The following is a 21,130-nucleotide window of genomic DNA, read 5'->3' on the forward strand; positions in this document are numbered from 1 at the left end:
TAACAAATAAATAATTTTGTCTCTTGAAAACGAGAACTATTAAAAAGAACCAGTTATCATTCAGTTATCACATCTTCAGCGAAAAAGAACAATGTCTGTTGTGTTATTTCAAGACTTTTCAGCTTGAACAAAACACTTATAAATGGAAGTTCTGTAAAATTTCAAATACTGATTCTCTCATTATGATTCTATTCCTTTCATTTATTTTATTCATTCACCACGTCAACACTCTTCATGTTACCCATATCAGTGATTGTGGAACTGCAAGAGGTTGCTGGAAACTACCAAATGGATGTAAAGATGCAAGTGATTGTCAGACTATGATGACGTGGAAACATGAAAGACGCCATCTGATTATCGAGATTGAGAGCAAACTTGTCAAACCTGATATGTGGTTGGGAATCGGATTCTCGAAGGACGGTTTGATGGTACTAATTCTATAAATAATGAAAGCCAATGAATAAGAAAATTTCAGGGAAATGATACAGTGTTCGAATGTCAATTTCCAGCAACAGGATCTGGAAGTGTTTATCTATCTCACAACACTGCAAAGAGGAATATCGTCCTCAAAACTGTAGGTTTTCTTCTAAATGTAATCTGCTCGGAAACTCTGATTGCAGGCTTCCCAACTATTGATTCGTGACGGATTCACCGAGTTCAATGACGGAAAAGCAATGTGTGGTGGTGAATGGATTCTAGATAATATTCATTTGGATTCCACCGAGAGAACTCTGGTGAGAAAATCTTTTTTTGACTAAACCAGTCTCTTATTCAGATGCATGTAATTTCTTCCGGACGATACAATTTATTCTTCGCATACGGAAAAATGGAAAATGGAGAGAAGAGAATGCATGGAATGGTTGGAAAGGAAGCTCCATGGAAGTCACAAGAACAAGTTCGATTCTGTCAAAGATGTTCCAGCTCTTTCGCCAACGTGGATTCGGTGGCTGCTGATGAATTCAAGAAACTCTAAATTACCGAAGAAGCATTTCTGGGCTTTTGATCAAAATAAACCATTTCATTTGAATCCATTTTTTCCTTCTGTGTTTTTTGATGACACGAAATCTGAAATATCAACAACTCGATTAAAATACATTGATTTATTGATGATTTGATGGGTGAAAAGATCGTTGTGTACAGGGTTAGAGCAGTTAAAAATTCAAACAAATTTCGACAGAAAAAAGAAGATTTGGGGATGTGACAAAGGAAAGGAAAAATAGGGGAATTGTTCATTGTTTCAGAAAAAATACAGACAGTTTAAAATCCATTATTGACGCCTGTTTTCGATCCACCGAGTTGTTGCTTCCGACGATCCGAATATCCGTTTCTCATTTGATGGACAATTGAGTTGACCACTCTGAAAACATTCATTAAAATATCCATATAAACTATTATCTTTACCTCTGCCAAGCCAAGATCATCTCGTTCTTCTTGTCCTCTTCAGTAATGTAAGATGACAATGTCTCGTCGATTTTCTCTGCCATACAAACCAAGAAAATGTCCCAGAAGTGAGAATTGAATCCACGGGAGATGAAATCCACGTGCCGAGCTCCCAGCTGTTCACATGCATCTCTGACTTGGTCGTCGTTCAATTCGTAAGTGATGATCTAAAAATGATTTGGATTCAGAGATTATAATCAAATAAGGCCTGAACACTGGGATGCCCTTTGTGTTTTGTGTTTTCCAATGCCTTACCAATTTGTAGAAGAATGCCTGAATTGTTGAGGAGAGTCCCAAGAAAGCAGCATTTTGCATTGGACTCTCGTTCTCTGCAATTCCGAATGCCAACTTGATTGAAGTGGAACGAGTCGCTGATTTGTGCCAGATTTCAGTGAAGAGCTCTGGGCATTGAGCAAGTACTCTGAAATAAAAGTTCATTACGCTCTCTTCTAAATTACTTTTTCTCTCTCGAACAAACCTCGGCCACTCTTGAATCACAAGTTTCTTTGTCTTTGCATTCAGTGGTCCAACTTGAGCTGACCCAATTCCATTGCCAATCACTGCCTCCTTCTTGCCACGGATAGTCGACAACAAACCCATCATAGCGTTGTTCGTTCTGAAAATTAATATGAGAAGTTCCAAAAATAGATTAGAATGCAAAAAGGGAGACGTAGAGTTGTCAAATTCAGAATATTCGGAACACTGAACAGAGAAAAAGAAGAAAAAAAGCAATGATCGGTTGTGTTTTGACCCATAATGTACTTTGTCTTATGATGGATTATGCATAGGAAACACGAGAAGAGACGACGGAAAAACGAAAAGAATCGGGAAGTTGCCATTATGGTAAACCCAGGGATTTCCGACAAAGAACGTATGCTTGTTTTCCAGTTTTTTTGCCAGACAAAAAGACAAGAATAAGTGTATTTCATCACAAAAGAGAAACCATCAAAACGACACAAAGAGATGTTAAATTGGCTCAACTTGAAGAGGTCAGACCGCGTGAATTCGTGACTCAACTCGACCGGCGAAACGAATGAACTTGTCGTCAGACCGTGGGAATCTTCATCTTTTGGGAGTTCTTTTTTTTGGGAGGTCAAGTTTATTTTTCCAAATCAAAGGGAACTTTTTCTCGAGAAATGTTTGGAAACGGGAACTATAGTCTATTCGGAGTTAATGTGAGAAGAATTTGTAATATTCTAATATTCAGAATAGATAATTCTGAGAACTTAAGATTTTTTAATGTTATATTAAATTGTGACTAATAATTATTTTTTGAGGAAAAGAGAAAAAACTGCAACTTATTTGAGGAAATCTAGGATTCTGTCTAGTTTAAGATAGTCACTAAAGCATTTCGGACTAGCGTCGGACATAAATTTTCACAAGAATCCTAAATCCACTAGATTTACTTTTAAAAAACTAGAAGATATAACTCATATTCTTCAGAGAACTCAACATGTTCAACATCTAGAACAAATATTGTGACGTCTGAAAAGAGCATTGATGCAAAAGCTGTTCTCATGCATAACTAGATAATGCTGAACTATCTGATTGAGTGATACTAATGAAAATGTATCATTGATCATTCCAGTTTCATTTCCTCAATGAAATGAAAATGAAATTTAAAACTACAAATTCCGAAGCAAAAAAATGATGCGGTGTGAATTGGAAAGCGATATGAGGCAACAATTCGTCCAAAACCAGAAGTAACAATCATTTTCTCTCTATACTTTGCTCTCCCCTTGTCCTTTCTTTTATAACAAAGCATCGTCCATCAGTGACATTCGGAATGCCCCCGGAAGTCTGTCAACATAATCCGGAGTCTCCTGAAAAGAGGGACCAAAAAGAACTTCCGCAATCTATTCTCTTCTTTTTTCGACAATTCTCACGCACTACTACTTTGTCTTTAGAAATCCCAAAGATTCTCTTTCTTGAAATTAAACTTTTCGTCTGCATCTTCCATTTCGAGTGGGCGGTTTGTCCTGTTCCATTGATGGCGCCATTAAATGTAGACACAAAGAGCAGCACTCTCCGAAATCGGATTTCTAGAAAAACTCCAGCATCCAGCATCAAAAAGTGATGCCATTGTGAGAAAGGAACGAGAAAAAAGAAGATGAAAAAGGAAAAGAATCAAGTTTACACCCTCTGTCTATCTCGAAATGTGATACGCTTTGGTGGAAAGAAGACAAACTACCAAAATTGGGAAATCACTGAGCAAAACTTAGAGCATGCTCTGCAGACAGAGCAAAGAGATCATCTTCTTGAGCTGGGACAAAATAATGGAATCTCTTTTGGTAGACACTGGAAGCTGGAAGTGGGCCGGATTATGAAGCTCCTATGGGGCATCGGAACAAATGTTGTAATTTTCTAGAAGACGTTATAAAACTAGAAAACTGACGTCGTGAACACTACAAAAGGAAAAATGAGAATGAAAAAGTAATATCGAAACTGAAGCAACCGTCTTCTGAAACTCGATAATGAGATGTTTCAGAAAATTCAGATTTCCCACATAACGATTACAAATGCCCAACATTTCCCATTAAAATGCCAGTAGTATCTGAATGTCTTGTTATCCTTTTCTTATACAAGGAAGTACTTTTAAAATCCATTGAGACCAGCTTCAAAACTCAATCAAATCTATCATTATGAGCAATTTAAGCACAATTTCGAGCACAATTTAATCAGCATTTAAATTACTACATGAACTTTTTATTTTTCCAATTTCCATTATATTTCTTATGAGATAAAAGGACAGAATATTTAAAGTTTGCCCTTTTCATAAATGCTGAAAAATATTTTTAAGAAAGAAAAAAGGTACATGGAAGTATTAGCAATACGGACATAATCTAATTTGGCGGTATTTTCCTCAAAGATTTTGTATCAAAAGTTCATGGTGTCAGACAAGAAAATGAATGGAGAAAAAGGAAAGGAAAAAATACGAAAAAAGGAGAGATTGTTGTTTGTGAAAATATACGGACACCGCACGGACGAGTGACTCTTTTAATTTCATGGTCCGGTTGGATATAGATTTCTTTCTTTTTCTTCTTATAGACTTCTTGTCCCAACAACTTTGAGATCCAAAGTTTCGAACGAAGAAAAAACTGATAAATAACAGAAAATTGGGGTGAGCACGCAACGAATAGGGGGAGGAGAAGCCTAATTGGTAGAAGGCACAGAACGGAAAGAAGATGTCACCAGGGGTCTCATTAGTAGTTTCTTCTCGGTTTTTGGTTATTCTAACTTTTTGGTCAATGTACTTTTTAAACTTTTCCCTGGAAAAGAACAGAAGTTGGAAGTGGAAAAAGAAAAAATTTTTTGGAAGAAACTACTCATGAGCATTTTCCAGGAAATGAGAAAATTACGTGAGTTACGTGGATACTGTAGAATCATGGAATCGTGAATGCAATCAAGGCATCCTATTGATGACGTCGAAGGCTGCGTGATGCAATCTGTCGATCTTTTACGAATGTTAACTTTTTAGATGGAAGATGCCCAACTATTGTCTAAGATTCTCTCAGTGAAAAGTGAAAAATTCAGTCATGGAGATGCATCACAATCACAGAATATCTAAATATCCAGATCACATGGACCAATATAAATAATCAATTTCTCGGAAAAACAGGAACGTTCGAAAATAGAAAAAAAAGAGAAACCGGGAAACCCTGAGTAGTCCCACCCCATTTTTCCCGTCTCCAATCAACAGGAAATTGGGCTGTGAAGAAAAAAGAAGAAAACGACGGAAGGAAGTCCGAAACGAGTGTACCCATTTCGTTTTATACCCCCCGCGCCTAGGCTCCGCCCACATTTTTCGACTCTCGGTTCCGGGATCAAAATTTGTGAGTTCGGAGCTGGGTTTCGGACTGGTCCGACTGAAAGTAACAGTCTCGATTAGAATGGTACAAGACAGTCAGTTCTCAAGGATGTCACTGTAGATGATGGTTACTTTTGAAAGAAATTGAAACTGAAAAAAGCTAGAGTCACTTAATTTTTTTAGTCTAAAACAGATGATCATCTCGAATATTTGATAGAATAATTGAGATAAGTATCACTTGTCACGTAAACTTTCTCTTTCTTTTCTGTTCATTTCATTCTATAATTGGCACATAAAAAGATTGGGAAAGTCTATTTCTTTACGTCACTCGACACGTTTCAATGACTTTTAAAGATGAAGATACACGATGAAAACACAGAAAAAACAGAAAAAGATCCAAAGATAGAGCTAGGAAAAATAATTGAGTCCGGGAGATTCCCCGACGTTCAAGCAGACTGCCAACATCACCTTCTTCCGTGTTTTTTGAATATCATCTGCCATTTACATCTGTTTTTTTTTCGATAATTGATAACTAGAATATGGTTTAGTGAAATTTCCAAAACGCACGTTCCTAGAACATATTCTGTCTAGTTTCAATCGTTTCACATGTCAGATTTCGATGATAAATTTGAGAATCAGGAGAGATTTCGGAGTCTGAAGAATAGAGACCACATGGAAATCATTACATATAGAAATATTCCCAAGAAACAAAAAACTTCTCGTTTTCTGATGTTGATGCATGTCATTTAAAACGACTATTGGCAGGTGAATGATATGAATGACAGATCCTGAAAGTGGGTGGAGTCACACGGAGGGAAACCGAAAACATCTGCTTCAGTGGGGGGAAAATAAGTTATTCATTCTGTTGGAAGGGGGAGACTGAAATTCATTAATTTGACACTTGACACTGTTGAAGGAAAATAGAGAAATTCGACTGGAATTACAAATGAAACACAAAAAAACAAATGGTTATTCGTGGGTCCTTTAGAAGAGATAAAGTGAAGGATATAGTGAAACAAAGCACAATATGCTTTTCAAAGAGTTTTTGAATAAAGGAAGTTAATGGATTCTTACTTAAAAATAATCTAACTTTAGAATCGACTTGTCAGTACTTTTTCACAGAACTCATCAGAAGAAGCTTTAGAAATTGTCCCGATAAGGAAAGTACAAACCTTAAATTCTTCTAATCTTTCTTCAAAAATTTCGCCTATTGTCTTAACCCGAGAGATTATGATTATTTGACACAGTACATGAAAATAATGAACAACGGAAAACAATAACATCTGAAAGTACAAGAATGACAATCTTTCTCCTTATATCATTCACAGAATTAATTTCCACATAACCAACTCTTCTTTGAATAAAAAAGAAAATCTTACCGGATGAAAGAGGAAGTGCGTAGTAGAAAAGAGCAAAATTCAATTTAAAAAAGAAAAGTGAGAAGATATTGAGTAGGCCAATAGGAGAGAAAGGTGTAACGTTCGTTCGCAGAAGATAAAAAATCAAAGAAAAATCAAAAAGAGTTTCTCACGAAATCTGGATGTATACGTGTATTTTGTGGTCTATCAAATGTTGATTCAGTAATCTTTTGAAACAATTTTCACCTGTTTTCGTTTCGTCGCTGATTCGAGTTCAATGAGAACTAAAGCAACGATGGAAATAGAAATAAGAAGCTTTTAAAAATAGAGAAATAGAGGGAGTCCATACGATGCTATTGATGCGGAACACTCATTCACCGTCCATCATTCTCTTCTGATATTGCGAACGAACTCTCGAAAAAAGAACAGAAAAAAGGGACCACCGAACTGAGAAGTGTCTTTTTCAGATGTTCGTTTTTTATTTCTTGACGTCACACTTCTTCTTCTTCCCGTTTTCTCACAAACTCCAAAAAATCATTTGAGTATTTCATTTCCGTTTTCCGACATGTGCGTAAATTGCAATTAGTGATATATCTAGGTTCCCATTTCTCGAAAAAGGAAACTCCCTGTTCTCGTGTGTTTCTAATAAAGTCCAGCTGTGTAATCTTTGCCCTAATAAGCTGAAAAAGTATGATTTCATTGAGGGCCCTCCGAGTAAATAAATAAGGAAATGGAGTGAGTCCACGTGTCAAAAAGAAATAAGGACCGGAAACAAAACACAAGGAAACCTCAAAGGACACACATAGAAAGAAGATACTCCTTTGGTTTTCAAAAGTTGTATATTGATCTACTTCAGAAAGAAAATGATGAACAGGAAATTTTAAAAATTAATTTACAGTAATCCTAGTTCATTTTCAGATCCTGGAAACAATGGATACCACCTTAAAATATTCTTGAAATTTCTCTGGAAATCATTGAAACAACTTCACTTGACTTTTTGCACATCTTCAGATTTTCTATCTCTTTTTCTTTTTTTGCTACCGTTACAATCTGAGACATATTCTCACAAAAAGGGTCTCAAATTCTAAATTTTCTTTTTTCTTTCGTTTTTGTCTCGAATATCTCTTAAGCTCATCGACAAAAAGGCCAAAGAGCCCTTTTCGACTAAATTTTCAAATTCGAAAAATTTGGAATTCAAATGTGAATTTCACTAGAAAGAAAAGAAGAAGGAGGAAGTGAAGAAATGCTCAATTAAGACCTAAATACCACCAAATATTAGACGATAGACTGGAAAGAAGGCAGCTGGTTTCGTCAAGATGTTTGATGAGATGAAGTCATTTTTCGTAGAAGAAACATTGGGAAAATGTCTGATAATTCAGCACGGAATACACTTGAAGAATACCAATCACCTATTTTTGACAAGTGAAGCACCGAAATGAGTATCCAGAAGGCTAGAATGAAGGAAAGCGGAAGACATCAGTAACTTCAGATGAGAAGGGAGGCAAATTTTTGAAAAATGAAGGAGTAGGTATTTAATCTACGAAATATAAAATATGGAAGAACGTTGGATTCGTTAAGCAATGGTCTGATTCATGGAATAGCTCTCATTTTCAGAAAAATTTGGGAAGGTAATTTTTGAAAAACAAAGGCTTACTAAGTTCTCACGTCACCAATTGATATTAGGTTACAAAGCTACAGTAATCTTGTTTACTTCATTCGAAAAGTTGTTTATAGCATGATAATTTGTGTCTAGCTAGACAACCTTTGGTTTGAGATATTTTGAGTTTTCGTTCTCCTTCCTCACCAGGTGTGCAAGTCTTGGGAAAATTAAAATTACATAATCAAGAATATGAATGACGTGACAAGCTTCAACAAAACTTGTTTTTTTCGACAATTGGCGAGACAAATGCGATTAAATTAACGGTTGCTCTAGCGTAAATCATAGTGAAGAATGGAGAAAAAACAGGATGAAAATAGAATAAAAGAAGAAAAAAACAGAAAGAGAGGCATATATATCTTTCCCAGTCATCTGTAATTGGAAGAGAATATACAGAATCTGTAAAAGGAAAAATAAGAAAAAGATGGAAGAAAGAAGAGAAACGACGAGACATCCTGTGTCACTGAATTCAAGATTACAGAAAAGAAAACGGAAGAAAGTCGGGGCTGAAAAAATGAGAACTTAGAGACAACAAAAGAATCTGAGGATGTTGGAAGAGAGGAGACAAAACGAGAGCGAAAAAAGAAAAAAAACAAATTGTTGACTTTGAAAATAATAGGATCGGATTGTATGAATAGAAAGGAAAAAACTGTCGAGTGGTTGACACGTTTCTTGGAGTTTGATTTCGAACTGTAGTCTGATCAATCTTTCGGAATAGGATTCAGAATACGTTGACACTTTTGTGATCGCACTCATTCTCAGAAGTATTTCCTGAATGGGCATTCAAACTGTTATCACATTCTACTTGATAACTAGTAATCATAGGGATATTTTTCAAGAGATTTGAAATGAAAACCGAAATTTACTCTGTCTAGACATTCTTCTTTCTTTCTCCTTAGAAAACATCTCCCTTGAGAAGTTTTCAACATCTTCGCCGTCATCCAATTTCAGTTGACACGAGAGAAAAGTGTCGATTTACTTTCTCTTTTTTTTCAACATCAGGTGATTCCACAAACTCATTAGAGAAAAAAGACCACCCTCTGAAAAGGTGACAATCAAATAGTAGATCATGTAGGTGATCCTGACTCAAGACTTTCACGAAGACGTGACATCAACGAAACCGGAAACTTTCATCGACCAAAAAAGGAGACGCAAAGGAAAAGACGAGGGCACAATTGGACGAGAAAACTAAACTCGACGTGTTGTGATCTATTCTTTTTCTCTCAAATTGGCTCAAGGAAATTGGACATTTAGCAGGAAGTTTGGTCAGTGCACGTAACTTTTAGAAAAACCCGAAAATCATTCGGGTACCTGATGACTGGAAATTCGGAGAATTTGAATTATCGAGAAGTCGAGGAACATCTGACAAGGGAACCTTTTTCATATCAGGGTTGAGAATTGGCTGAAACTTCGCACATATATACTTTCGACCCTGCTCTATCACATGCCGTTCTCAAAAGCTGCGCAATACGGCTCGTTGGCGAGAAAATTGGGTCTGAAAATTTCTGAAAATCGCCGTGTCAAATTTCACGCGTGACGCCCCTTTCTTAATTCCCCTTTTCTCAATTAAAAATATGAACATCGGTAGTCCAGTGGTAGTGAGGGGGAGTCGGGGTAGGAAAGGTGTGGGTTCGATCCCGCCCACGCCGAATATTTTTTTGCTTTTTTTATTATGAATTTTTGAGGTGCAATTATTGGGTCTGCATCGCGTTTTTTGAGATTTGAAGAGTGTAATACTGATTTTTATGAGTATAGAAAGAAATTGGGACCACAAAAAGACAATTTTTTTTCGAAGATTTCCACACTTTTTGATCATCAAGTAATGGCCATTAATTATTCGAGAACAATGTTGTTTTGGAAAAACACATTTCGAGGAAAGAGTGTCATAAGAAAATTTCTTCAAAAAGCTTAATGTATTTCATAATTTTTTCATGTCGAAAAAATACTGAACTCCTTTGGAAAAGTTGCTTCTCCAAAGTTTTTAAATTAATGGCCATTACTTGATGATCAAAAAGTGTGGAAATCTTCGAAAAAAATTTTTCGTTTTTGTGGTCCCAATTTCTTTCTATACTCATAAAAATCAGTATTACACTCTTCAAATCTCAAAAAACGCGATGCAGACCCAATAATTGCACCTCAAAAATTCATAATAAAAAAAGCAAAAAAATATTCGGCGTGGGCGGGATCGAACCCACACCTTTCCTACCCCGACTCCCCCTCACTACCACTGGATCACCGATGTTCATATTTTTAATTGAGAAAAGGGGAATTAAGAAAGGGGCGTCACGCGTGAAATTTGACACGGCGATTTTCAGAAATTTTCAGACCCAATTTTCTCGCCAACGAGCCGTATTGCGCAGCTTTTGAGAACGGCATGTGATAGAGCAGGGCCGAAAGTATATATGTGCGAAGTTTCAGCCAATTCTCAACCCTGATATGAAAAAGGTTCCCTTGTGAGTTCCACATGATAAACATCTGAAAGAGAAAGAATCAGTTGTTAAGCAGATAAAATGGTTTATGCGACTAATTTAGTATCCCTAAAAAGCAGACTTGCAAAATTACGGGCCGGCCCGGCCCGGATTTGAATTTTTGAACTTTTTTCACTACAATTTTTTGTCCAAAAATTTATTTTCTGAAAATTTTTCATATTTTTCCTCAAGTATATTTTTCAAAAACCTTCGAAACCTACAAAAAATTGTTTTTTAAAAAAATTTTCAAAAAAAATCGGGAAATTTTCCAAAAAAAAATTTGAATTTTTTTTCAGTACTGAACTTCCGGGCCGCGGGCCGGGCCGGGCCGGGCCCTAGAAATTTTCATTCCGGCCCGGCCCGGCCCGTTGCAAGTCTGCTAAAAAGTAATGTGCTAGAATAAATATATAATACATCTGAAATATTAGTGTAATAAATTAAAATTTGAAAGCGAGTTCATCAGTATGCGAAGGATGGCAGTTCGATCTCGAAGACATTTTTAGGTTTTGTCGGTCTTCCAATATCTCGAACTCTTGTCGTTTCTCCATTTCTAACGAGAAGACGAGCAATGGATTTGGACAAATCACTCCTCTCATTGAGAGCTTCATTGGTGTTAACACGTTCCTCGAAGTCAGTGTTTCGAATTTCTGAGAGGATACTTCCAGTGAGTTCTTTCTCTTTTCTGTCTTCTTCGATAGGATCAAATGTGGCATTTGCGTAGGCTTTGAGATCATCGACTGTAGATGCGTTTAATTCTGGAACTGACAGGAGCTATATTGGTTTATGACACAGAAAACTTACTTGGCGGGTTGATAATTGAGAATATTGTATTCCTTCTGCTCTGTTTTCTACTAATTGGAGGCGTCCAATCTACTGACATATCAACTGAAACATCATCAATACCAACAGTCTTATATCCATCCGGTGATTCTCTGCCGTCTGTTGAATCAAAGTTTTGTAGATCATTCTGCCAATTGTCTCCACTGCCGTCAAGTTTTCTACTGTTCACATTCATACTGAACGGTACAAACAGGCGTGATGCATCCTTTCCAGAAGCTTTCAGAGACTCCGCCACATCTTCCAGGTTGAACAACAGATTTTGATCATCTTCGGTTATTGTTTTGGCTGATCCGTTTTCAGCAGTACCATTTACAGCAGTACTGCTCAATGGATCATCATTCATTGGAGAATCTTTGATATTGAGAAGCAGATTCAGTCCAGGAATTCCACGCTGGGCACGACAAGCAACCACGTGCTGTACTTGTTGGCAAAGGGATGGATTTGCAATTAGTTGGGCTGATAAATTCATGTACTTGGCAACCATATTGTGAATACTGTTCCGTTTAGCATCGCTGAAATTCTGCTTCGTATCCAGAGCAAGCTGTTGAAGAGCCAAGGAAAGTCGGAATAATTCAACCAGTGACTGAAAAGGAAACATTACTTCTGATATAAAAACAGATATACAAACCTCATCGAATCCAACTTCGATGCACAGCAAACTCATCGTACACAGAATCGCATCGATATGAGTATTCAAATCATTCTCATCAGCTGACGCAGCGGCTCTCAAAAGCATAAAAGTGATCTCTCCAATATGTTTTCTCATAAACATTTGATCAGCACGTGAACACTTTTCTACAGTCAACTGGACATCCGAGACATCTCGCTCATATCCCAGATGAACAAGATTCGTAGCATTGTCGTGTCTATAAAATATTTCGTTTCATACAGTTTGAAGCGAAGGTAAAAAGACTAACCTGTCAAGTAGTGTATGGAAAATTTGTTGAGTAGCCAATCGAACTTGAGGATCGCGAACCAAAGCAAGAAGCAATAGAGTATCGAGGAATGAATCAGTAAATACAGTTGCTAAATAAGCTGTTCGATATTTGGTAGCCACTTTGAGAAGAGTTTTGACAAGGACATGCTGCAGGAATTCGTCTCCTTGTTTTGATTTTCTCTCGTCAAGATTTGGAATATTTCCGACAGTGAACATCATCATTTCAACTTTTTGATAATCCGGTAGAGCATTTGCAAAATCTCCCATCGCGTTTATCAAAGCCTCCTGATACATTTTTTCAGCTGGTTGGTCACTGCACTTTCCACTTCTTTCGAAATCAACAGAAGTACGAAGATGTTTGAGAAGAGAGTTGAAAATTGAGAGGAGAAGTGGTCCAATTGATGTTCCAGCTATTGAAACAATACTCGAAAGAACAGTTGCAATACCAATACGAGTTGATGCATCAGCAGAACACATACTATCCAAGTGATTGATCAATTCTTGAATAACAAAATAACTGTTCTGACTTTGAATACTGTAGATGATAGCTCTGAATACATGGATAGCAAATGATGGAGGTGGAGACCACCGTTTATGAAGATCCATATGTTTCAAGACGGGTTCAATCACTGCTCTCAATGATCCGAATGATGCTTTTCCCATCAATTCTCTCAAACATCGATCAGATAAAACCTTTGGTGTTGCTTCATCGTCTCCTCGATGAGATTGTGTTGTATCAGCAAATGTGTTGTCGAATTTAGGAATATGAGAAGAAGAAAAACCAGCTCCATTGTCATCAGGTTCTTGTAAATTGAACAGTATCGACGGAACGATTTTATCCATATGTTGCTGCTCCCAAATATTAGGATGGAGATCATCAGTAACCGACTTCCATACAACTCCTCGAAGTCCCCTCAAACCAGCACATCGTGCGAGTCTAAAATCTTCTCCATAGGCAGCTTGTGGATTGGCGTGACACATTTGAGAGAATTTATCAATAAAAAAGTCGTATTGACGGTGGTAGGATGGAGAACTCTCTTCAATATTTGAGAATGTGACGAATGAGTCAGTAGCTAGTTGCTGAAATAGTCACATCATTGATTTATTCCTCCCACACAATTTTGACATTACACACCTCCATTTTAGCATTGTTACTCTCCAGTAGTCGTTGTACCATACGCAAATGATTTTCACTGAATTGTGGAAGACTTGGAGAACTGTGGCATGCTTGTAGCAGCTGATCCATGGCTTCGACTGCGATCTAGAAGATACAAACTATTAAAATATACAACTATAGCCGTTAAATGAAAACCTTGACTTGAACAGGGCGTTGTCGACTTAAATCTCGAACCATCCGCATGACTAAATATTCTCCAATTCTTTCCAGCTTCTCCGGATGCGAAATGGCGTAAAATGTAAGTTTCTGCATATTCGAATGAAGTAGACCATCTGTTACTGCTCTCGGGTAGATTGAATCTACTAACCGCCGATATCTAAAAATAAGAACTTGATTGGCTGCTCTAAGTTTTCAATATACCTTGGCTTGCATGGCGTGCAACAACATAATCCATTCATTTCGCCAGTCCTCGGTTTCAATTACTGAAAAACAATATTTATGACATAAAATAAAACAAAGTTTAAAAAAAGAATGGAGGTAAATAAACTTTTATTAAAATTCAGATGTTTTTCCAGAGAATCGATAATTTTCCAGTTGAAAAAAAAACAACAAAAAAGGAGAAAAGCAAACGCGCTCGTCTGAATGCCTCTACTTTTCGGCGGCTGGTTAAAATTGAGAGGGGAGCCAGAAATTTCTGCAGAAACTCAAAAACGTCCAGAGATAATGAATGAACTTTTATTCAAGTTTTTCTGATGAAACACAGATAGAGTTAGTTTTGAGCAACTTCTTCATTGCAACATAGCCGGTGTAGTTGTGAATTTCTCGCGTGTTGACTCGTGGAAGCGCCGTACAATCTCTTCGGCAATCGCTGGAATGATGAGATCTAGGATTCAGAAAAACAAAAAAGAAGCAAACAAACCATCAGTAGCATTTCCGTTCTCGAATGATCCCATAATGTCAAAATTCTCAATATTCATTAGAGACAGATCACGGAATAGTTCTTTACTGTAAGGATACAGTAGTTTGCAAACTGAATTGATTCCATCTCCTCCCAAAACGAAGTCTTTCAATCCATCTGGAATATTCTCAATTCTTCCCGGTGACACATTCTTCATAGTTGAATCAGTTTTAACAAAGACACTTTGCTTTCTTTCTTCGATCAATTGAGCAGGTCCAGGAACTGAAATTTCTTTGAGGATCGGAATTATTATTTGAGGAACGGATGACGAACGAATGACAACTTATTTGAGGAACGGATGACTGAAATACATACCTGTCGTATCTTTCCCAATCCAGTAATAATCGCCTTTTGGATATTTGCAAAGTGGAATTTCATGTGGTGATCCATCAATTAAGAGTGTCAATTGAACAGATTTGATTGAGGATTCAGGAAGTTGGTACTGAAATTGAAAAATTCGAGAATTATAATCCCATTATTTAGAATACTCACATTCAAAACAAGCACTTTGTTCTGTTTGATTGTGCCTTTACTACGATTACATGTCAGTTGTGGATCGAATCGTTTTTTCGCACTGACACGTAGTTTGTAGTCGACTTGTGGGTATTCTTAAAATAGTGGAACGATAGATTCTTCTTACTTATTCTCTAATCTGGTTTCCTAGAATCATAAATTTTAAAATCTCATTTCATTCGTCCTCGTGGAACACATTACTTTTATGATCTCCCATTCCAAGAGACGGAGCTTTCGAAGTTTTATTGCGGTCAGAGCAGAATGTTTAACTTCAGAATTCATACTAAGAATCCCGATATCTGTTCTCCCATCGATCCTCTCACTCACCTAGGTCAGCACTATTCAGAATGATACTCGATCCCCAATTACGTTGCTCTCCGTTGTCTCCCATTGTGATTGGCAATAGACAACCAATGGAAAGACGTAGACCCGTCCGGTCGAGCACAGAAAATGTTTTATGGTTGGTGGACATGTGCTCCAGAAAACGGTCAGCTTCGTCGTTTTGCTGCTTATTTATATCATCGTTTCCAACGATTTCTTCAGGCGGAGTCGTTGTTTCATGCAATTCGTTTTCTTTCATTTTTGTCCGACTTTGCGCACGATAATATAAAATCTTGTGTTCTTGGGTGATTGAACTGTTGGAAAGGGAAAACTGTCCAACTTAATTACACAAAGATAACGATCTAATTGGGTTTCTGAAACGCCCGGTTACACGTAATAATAATTAATTTTAAAACATAAAAATTTGAAGATTCAAAAAGAAATAATTCACTTAAAGATCAAACATCTAGAATTCCACGTAAAACTCCGTTCTCCAAATGTTTTACTTTTTCTGAAACAGACATGCCATAAATCTTGTGTTGCCTTGGGGATCTCGTCCGACGTCTTCTGTTTTTCTCTCTTCTTTTGCAAATTTATTCTACTTTTTGTCGTTCCAGTACATTTTGTATCACATGTTTCTCACTCTCTCCCTCTTTCCTCCTGAGTATTCTAATGAGCTTCGTTTGATAGAATTATGATTTCGTAAATCATCATTTTTTGGAAAGAGAGTGAAGAGGGGAGTGCTCACTCTAGCTTTCACTTCCCCTTTTCAATCGCTCTGAACATTTTGATTGAGTTCTGTCTATTGAACAGAAAAGAGTCAGTTAGATGTAACTATAATCTACATTTTCTACTTTAGGGCAGCTTCAAAATAAAACTTTTTTGTGATTTGTTTAAGATATCATTGGAAAGAAAGCAGTGCAAAGATAAAATCAATCTCAATCCTAAATTTTGATTCTCTTTTTGCTAGTTATAGAAGGAAGCTATCAAAATTCAAAATTTTGTCGCTCACTGCAACAACTTCTAGTTAACCATTTTTTCGGTACAATCCATTTAGAGACTATTAAGAAACTGGAAAGTTCAGTTCAGTTTTCATGCTAGAGGCACTCAAACTAACATTTCGAGGTCTGTTTCTAACCACTTCTTCCATATTCTCTAAATCTGAAACTCTAAATCTAGGTCATTTTTTTTCGATTCTCCACCCATCTTAATCCTGATTTCATGCCAATTGAGTGTCACTATCTTCCGGTTCATGTGCCGCTTCACTTCAAAAGAAGGTAACAATGAGATATTGAAAATGAAACACCTGGTGTGTATGTGCCCCCTGCCTTCTGCCTATTCATCAATCCAATCCATCAATTTCTCAGAAAAATGGCGCCACGCCATTTAATGGGGCCCCTCATTTTATGGGGTGGCGCGACAGAAAGGCGCCGCCCTTCTTCGAATTCACCCCTATCGGTCAGAAGATCCATTTTGGCGCAACTTTTCCGTTAATATCTCTGAATTTGATCAAGTTGAGAAGAGATGAGATAGTTAAGAGAGTGATAGACTGATAGAAGAGGAAACGAGGTATCAGAAACAAAAGGAATAGTACGAGACGGAAAAGAAAATGCAAACAGTCTCTCTTCATCTCTACTTTACTTCTTACTCTTTCTTGTTTTCACTTGTTTTATTAACTATTTCTTAATCAATTTTTCGAATTTTCAGACATTGAATGAACACAATTTTCATATTTCTTCTCATCTTTGCACTTCTGAAAGTGCAGAATTGCAAAGATGATTATGATCAATACGATGATGAAGATTTGGCTCTGAGTATTCCGAAAGACGCTGTTGGAGTCCCAATGGAATTCAGGTATTAATTAATTTCATAGAAAATGAGTCAATACTGAATAAATGTTTTTAGGCAACGTGTTTTGAAAGAAATGGAAATTCGAGAAAGACCTCATGACGTTCCGAAAAATCGATGCTATTGTAATTATGACGAATCAATTTGTGGAAAAAATATGACATGTGTGAAAAAGGACGGAGCTGCTTGTTATCATGCTGTTGAAGAGGTAGTTTTACATTCTTTTGAACTTTTGTTCTAAAAGAAAGTGTTTCAGAAATACAATAAAGATGAAAAAAGAATGGAAACTCGTCATCAATGGGGCTGTGCAACTTTGGAAAGAGGTAGTGGAGCATCACATCTTACGGTAACTTTCCCATCTTTCTGAAATATTTAAAGTTATTATTTTTTAAGTGTAACGCATGGAGAGCAGCTCATCGTTCTCCAAAAAGTATCGGATGCTGTTACGAAGGAAATTACTGTAATAAGGACTTGATCCCTCCTCCGTATGCTCATCATCACAAAGGTAAGAGCTGAAACTCTATACATATTAAAACAATTCTTTAAATTTCAGAAAAAGAACTGGAAGAAATGAATAACTACACAGAAGACGTTTCTCCGTTCCAGAATGTTATAAACGGAGTTGAGATGTTTCTCATCATTATTTCAGTCTGCATGTCTGCTTTTGGAATTCTTTGGTGTACCTATAGATATTGCTCAAAATCTGGTAAACCTTCGTTCGAAAAATATAATAGTTTGAATTTGAAAACTTTCAGGTAAGAATAAGAAGCCAACATCTCTTGCGACAGAATCAACATTTTTGGATGAGAAAATGACAATGCTCGAAGATTCTGGGTACGTTTTTAATCAGTTTAATAAAATCTTAAGACTGCCATACTCAACTTCAGAAGTGGTTCCGGTCAAGCCGCGCTACTCCAAAGGACTGTCAGACAAGATTTGACAATAATCAAAACAATTGGTCAAGGAAGATACGGAGAAGTTCGGAAAGCATTGTATCGTGGAAGTTATGTGGCAGTGAAGACATTCTATACAACAGATGAGGATTCATGGAAGAATGAAAGAGATGTTTATCAGACGAATATGATTAATCATGAGAATATTTTACGTAAGTTTCTTTGGGAACCGAACGAAATCAAATGAAAATGTTTTAGAATTTGTGGCTGCTGACATCTGGAGTGAAGAAGATTCAATGACAAAAATGCTCTTGATCACAGATTATCATGAACTTGGATCACTCTCTGACTATTTGTGTCGTGAAGAAACACTGACAATGGACGAAGCTCTCCGTCTTATTCATAGTTGTATATGTGGAATTGAGCATCTTCATGCAACTGTCCAAGGAACTGGAAGCTTCAGAAAACCAGAAATTGCTCACCGAGATATCAAATCGAAAAATATTATTGTGAAGAGACCAAATGTTTGCTGCATTGCAGATCTTGGATTAGCTCTCAGATAGTTAGTTTTTCGTTTTGTTAAATGATATTTAGTTCGAAAATTTTCAGCCAGAACGACCAAATCCTCCCTCAAAAATTCAATATTCAAGTGGGAACGAAACGTTACATGGCTCCAGAACTACTCTCTAATACGTTGAATCCAATGGATTTCTCTCAATTCAAAATGGCTGATATCTATTCAATGGCACTTGTTATGTGGGAAGTTGTGATCAGAGTGGAGGTATGTTTTCCGATAAATGATAATTGTATGACACAATATTTGCAGGTGAATACATGTGAAGAAGTGTCCGCAATAGACGAGACATCGCCTGACCACAGTGCATCAAGTGGTATTGGAGAATCAGTCAGTTCATCAGATAACATATCCAGAATGCAACATCGTCAGAAGACAAATGTTGAGGGAGCAGCTTCTCTCAAAGCGAAGCCATACGCACCTCCATTTGATGGAACTGTACTCAATGATCCAAGTTTCGACGAGATGAGAGACGTCGTTTGTGTGAGAAAGATGCGTCCGCCTCCAGATCCAGCGTGGAAAAATGTTCCTGCACTCCATGAATTGAGCAAGTTGATGGAAGACAGTTGGCACTCGATTCCACATTTCAGACATACAGCGCTGAAATTGAAGAAGGAAACAACAAAATTGATTGAAATGACTGAGAGACAGGTATGTGTAATCTATTAGTTTTTTGAAAGTCTTTTGAACTCTTGAAAAAAATAATTTTGACATTGTATTTCTGAGAGATTCTCCTTCTTCCACTCATAATTTATTTTCAGAAGCAACCTCAAGGAAAATACATTTTCCAGCAACAAGACAGCGGACTTGTAGAATCAGCCACGAATCGATATGCATGTTGAAACTATCATTTTTCTTTGTATCTTCCTATTTCGAGTGCACTAATCTCTTATGATCTCTTCCCCGTTCTCCCCCAATGCAGTTATTTTTGTTCTCATCCAACATTTCAATTATTCTCCAATAAATCTTCTTCCCAACTTGAAAAATTTTCTCTTTTCTGTGACAATGAATTCATACACTTTCCCATGATAATTAGATGATAATAGTGTCCATCACTACGTTTCCCTTGTCACATTCTTCATGATAAGAACCTTCTCATGAGCTCTTTCTCTTTCTTTCTGTCACAGAAGACGGAGCAAACAAATTTATCAGCTCATGTACGTTTACTATCTCTCCTTGTCTCTTTCTCTTCCAGTTTGAATCTACATGGATCGGTTTGCACCGCGTCGGAGAGCAAATAGAAGTATCGGTGTGTGTTTCGTCCAGTTGATAAGACGTGTTGAGGAGTGGGCATAGTCTCTTGGCTGAAAGAGGTGCATTTGCATCACTGAATAAGAGCAGGACTGAGTGAATGACGATTTTATTTTCAAAGATCCAGCAGGGACAAGTTGGGTTCATCTTGATTTTTTTAGTTAGGTCAATAAATTGATTCTTTCGAGTGTTGAAATTGATTCATTATACTCTCACAAGAGACATCATTCCGGCGTTGACTTTAACTCTGATGGGAATGTTTTCGGAGTATTTTTTCAGTCCTCCTGAAAACCCTGGATTTTAAATTCTTGAATGCCCCAGTCGGAATCCTAGCAACTATATCTCACTCGTAAGACCTATGAAACCTGCAACCTCATTTAAATAGAGCCACACAACCTCTATGTATCTCTGTTTTCAATACGGTTTACTTTTTCTGAAAAACTATACTCACTAGATGTTCAATTCCTTCTTTTCTTCTAGTTTCTAATGCCGTCAACCCGGGAGTTCACGTCATAACCGTCTCAAATCGTAAACAAAAAGCCACGAAGCAGGTAAAAGATGAACCGATAAATCATGTCTTGGTCTAGAAAATGTGCATAATATCGCGTTGTCATACATGATTTTATGTCACCTTTCTAGCTCAAGAACAAGCGGTTTTCGTGAAGAATACTAGCAGAGCAGAAGCAATACACAGGGAGAATACGTGGAGAGAATAAGTACTGTTTTTGAATGCACCACCTCCCGCTTTTATAGTGTCACAAAAGTAGGAGGGCTTACGGAATAGATGGTGGAGACGCAGGTAATGTTGCCTATCACCAAATGGGCGGTGCCATCGATAACGATTCTGCTGTACGGACGGAGCAGTCCGAATATAGATCGATATAACAATTGGAATGAGATGGATGGTTCAAAACGGGCAGGTGCGGGCGGTGAATGATTAACAAAGGCTCATAAAAGTAATAGAATTGGGTGAACTTTTGAGAGTGGAAGAGAGTCAGAAATGACGAATTGGCAGAGGAGAATATTCGAAATTTGAATGGCTCTGCAGTGGATCAAGTTGAAAAGAAATGAATGAAGAGAGGGATATAGAATGAAACATTCGAATCTCGAGTTGAATGTTTACTAGCTTTGGTAGGAAGGATACGAG

The 21,130-nt window shown here is 37.2% G+C and overlaps 5 protein-coding genes across 5 annotated transcripts; 2 read left to right on the plus strand and 3 right to left on the minus strand.

The window, feature by feature from the left end:
- Positions 1 to 182: 182 nt before the first annotated feature.
- GCK72_006223 (uncharacterized protein) lies at positions 183 to 973 on the plus strand (the record flags this gene model as incomplete). The annotated part of the gene is made up of 3 exons (XM_053725533.1): positions 183 to 428; positions 476 to 574; positions 776 to 973. The coding sequence occupies 3 exons, from the start codon at positions 183 to 185 to the stop codon at positions 971 to 973; spliced, it is 543 nt and encodes a 180-aa protein (XP_053589727.1).
- Positions 974 to 1,257: 284 nt separating this feature from the next.
- Positions 1,258 to 2,043, minus strand: GCK72_006224 (uncharacterized protein; the record flags this gene model as incomplete). Its single annotated transcript, XM_003113622.2, has 4 exons — positions 1,258 to 1,357; positions 1,402 to 1,607; positions 1,696 to 1,861; positions 1,919 to 2,043. The coding sequence occupies 4 exons, from the start codon at positions 2,041 to 2,043 to the stop codon at positions 1,258 to 1,260; spliced, it is 597 nt and encodes a 198-aa protein (XP_003113670.2).
- Positions 2,044 to 11,190: 9,147 nt separating this feature from the next.
- Positions 11,191 to 14,083, minus strand: GCK72_006225 (uncharacterized protein; the record flags this gene model as incomplete). The annotated part of the gene is made up of 7 exons (XM_053725534.1): positions 11,191 to 11,486; positions 11,533 to 12,154; positions 12,200 to 12,437; positions 12,489 to 13,588; positions 13,644 to 13,769; positions 13,821 to 14,001; positions 14,046 to 14,083. 7 exons carry the CDS (start codon positions 14,081 to 14,083, stop codon positions 11,191 to 11,193), a joined length of 2,601 nt encoding a protein of 866 aa, XP_053589728.1.
- A 330-nt stretch (positions 14,084 to 14,413) lies between these two features.
- Positions 14,414 to 15,676, minus strand: GCK72_006226 (uncharacterized protein; the record flags this gene model as incomplete). The annotated part of the gene is made up of 5 exons (XM_003113799.2): positions 14,414 to 14,493; positions 14,545 to 14,805; positions 14,899 to 15,025; positions 15,076 to 15,191; positions 15,424 to 15,676. The coding sequence occupies 5 exons, from the start codon at positions 15,674 to 15,676 to the stop codon at positions 14,414 to 14,416; spliced, it is 837 nt and encodes a 278-aa protein (XP_003113847.2).
- Positions 15,677 to 17,131: 1,455 nt separating this feature from the next.
- On the plus strand, positions 17,132 to 19,574 carry GCK72_006227 (uncharacterized protein; the record flags this gene model as incomplete). Its single annotated transcript, XM_003113484.2, has 11 exons — positions 17,132 to 17,271; positions 17,323 to 17,473; positions 17,522 to 17,611; positions 17,659 to 17,770; positions 17,819 to 17,971; positions 18,021 to 18,099; positions 18,153 to 18,370; positions 18,417 to 18,720; positions 18,768 to 18,939; positions 18,985 to 19,383; positions 19,494 to 19,574. The coding sequence occupies 11 exons, from the start codon at positions 17,132 to 17,134 to the stop codon at positions 19,572 to 19,574; spliced, it is 1,899 nt and encodes a 632-aa protein (XP_003113532.2).
- Between the last annotated feature and the right edge of the window lie 1,556 nt (positions 19,575 to 21,130).

The sequence above is a fragment of the Caenorhabditis remanei genome, chromosome II (assembly GCF_010183535.1).
Source record: "Caenorhabditis remanei strain PX506 chromosome II, whole genome shotgun sequence".
In the NCBI taxonomy this organism is placed as follows: Eukaryota; Metazoa; Nematoda; class Chromadorea; order Rhabditida; family Rhabditidae; genus Caenorhabditis; species Caenorhabditis remanei.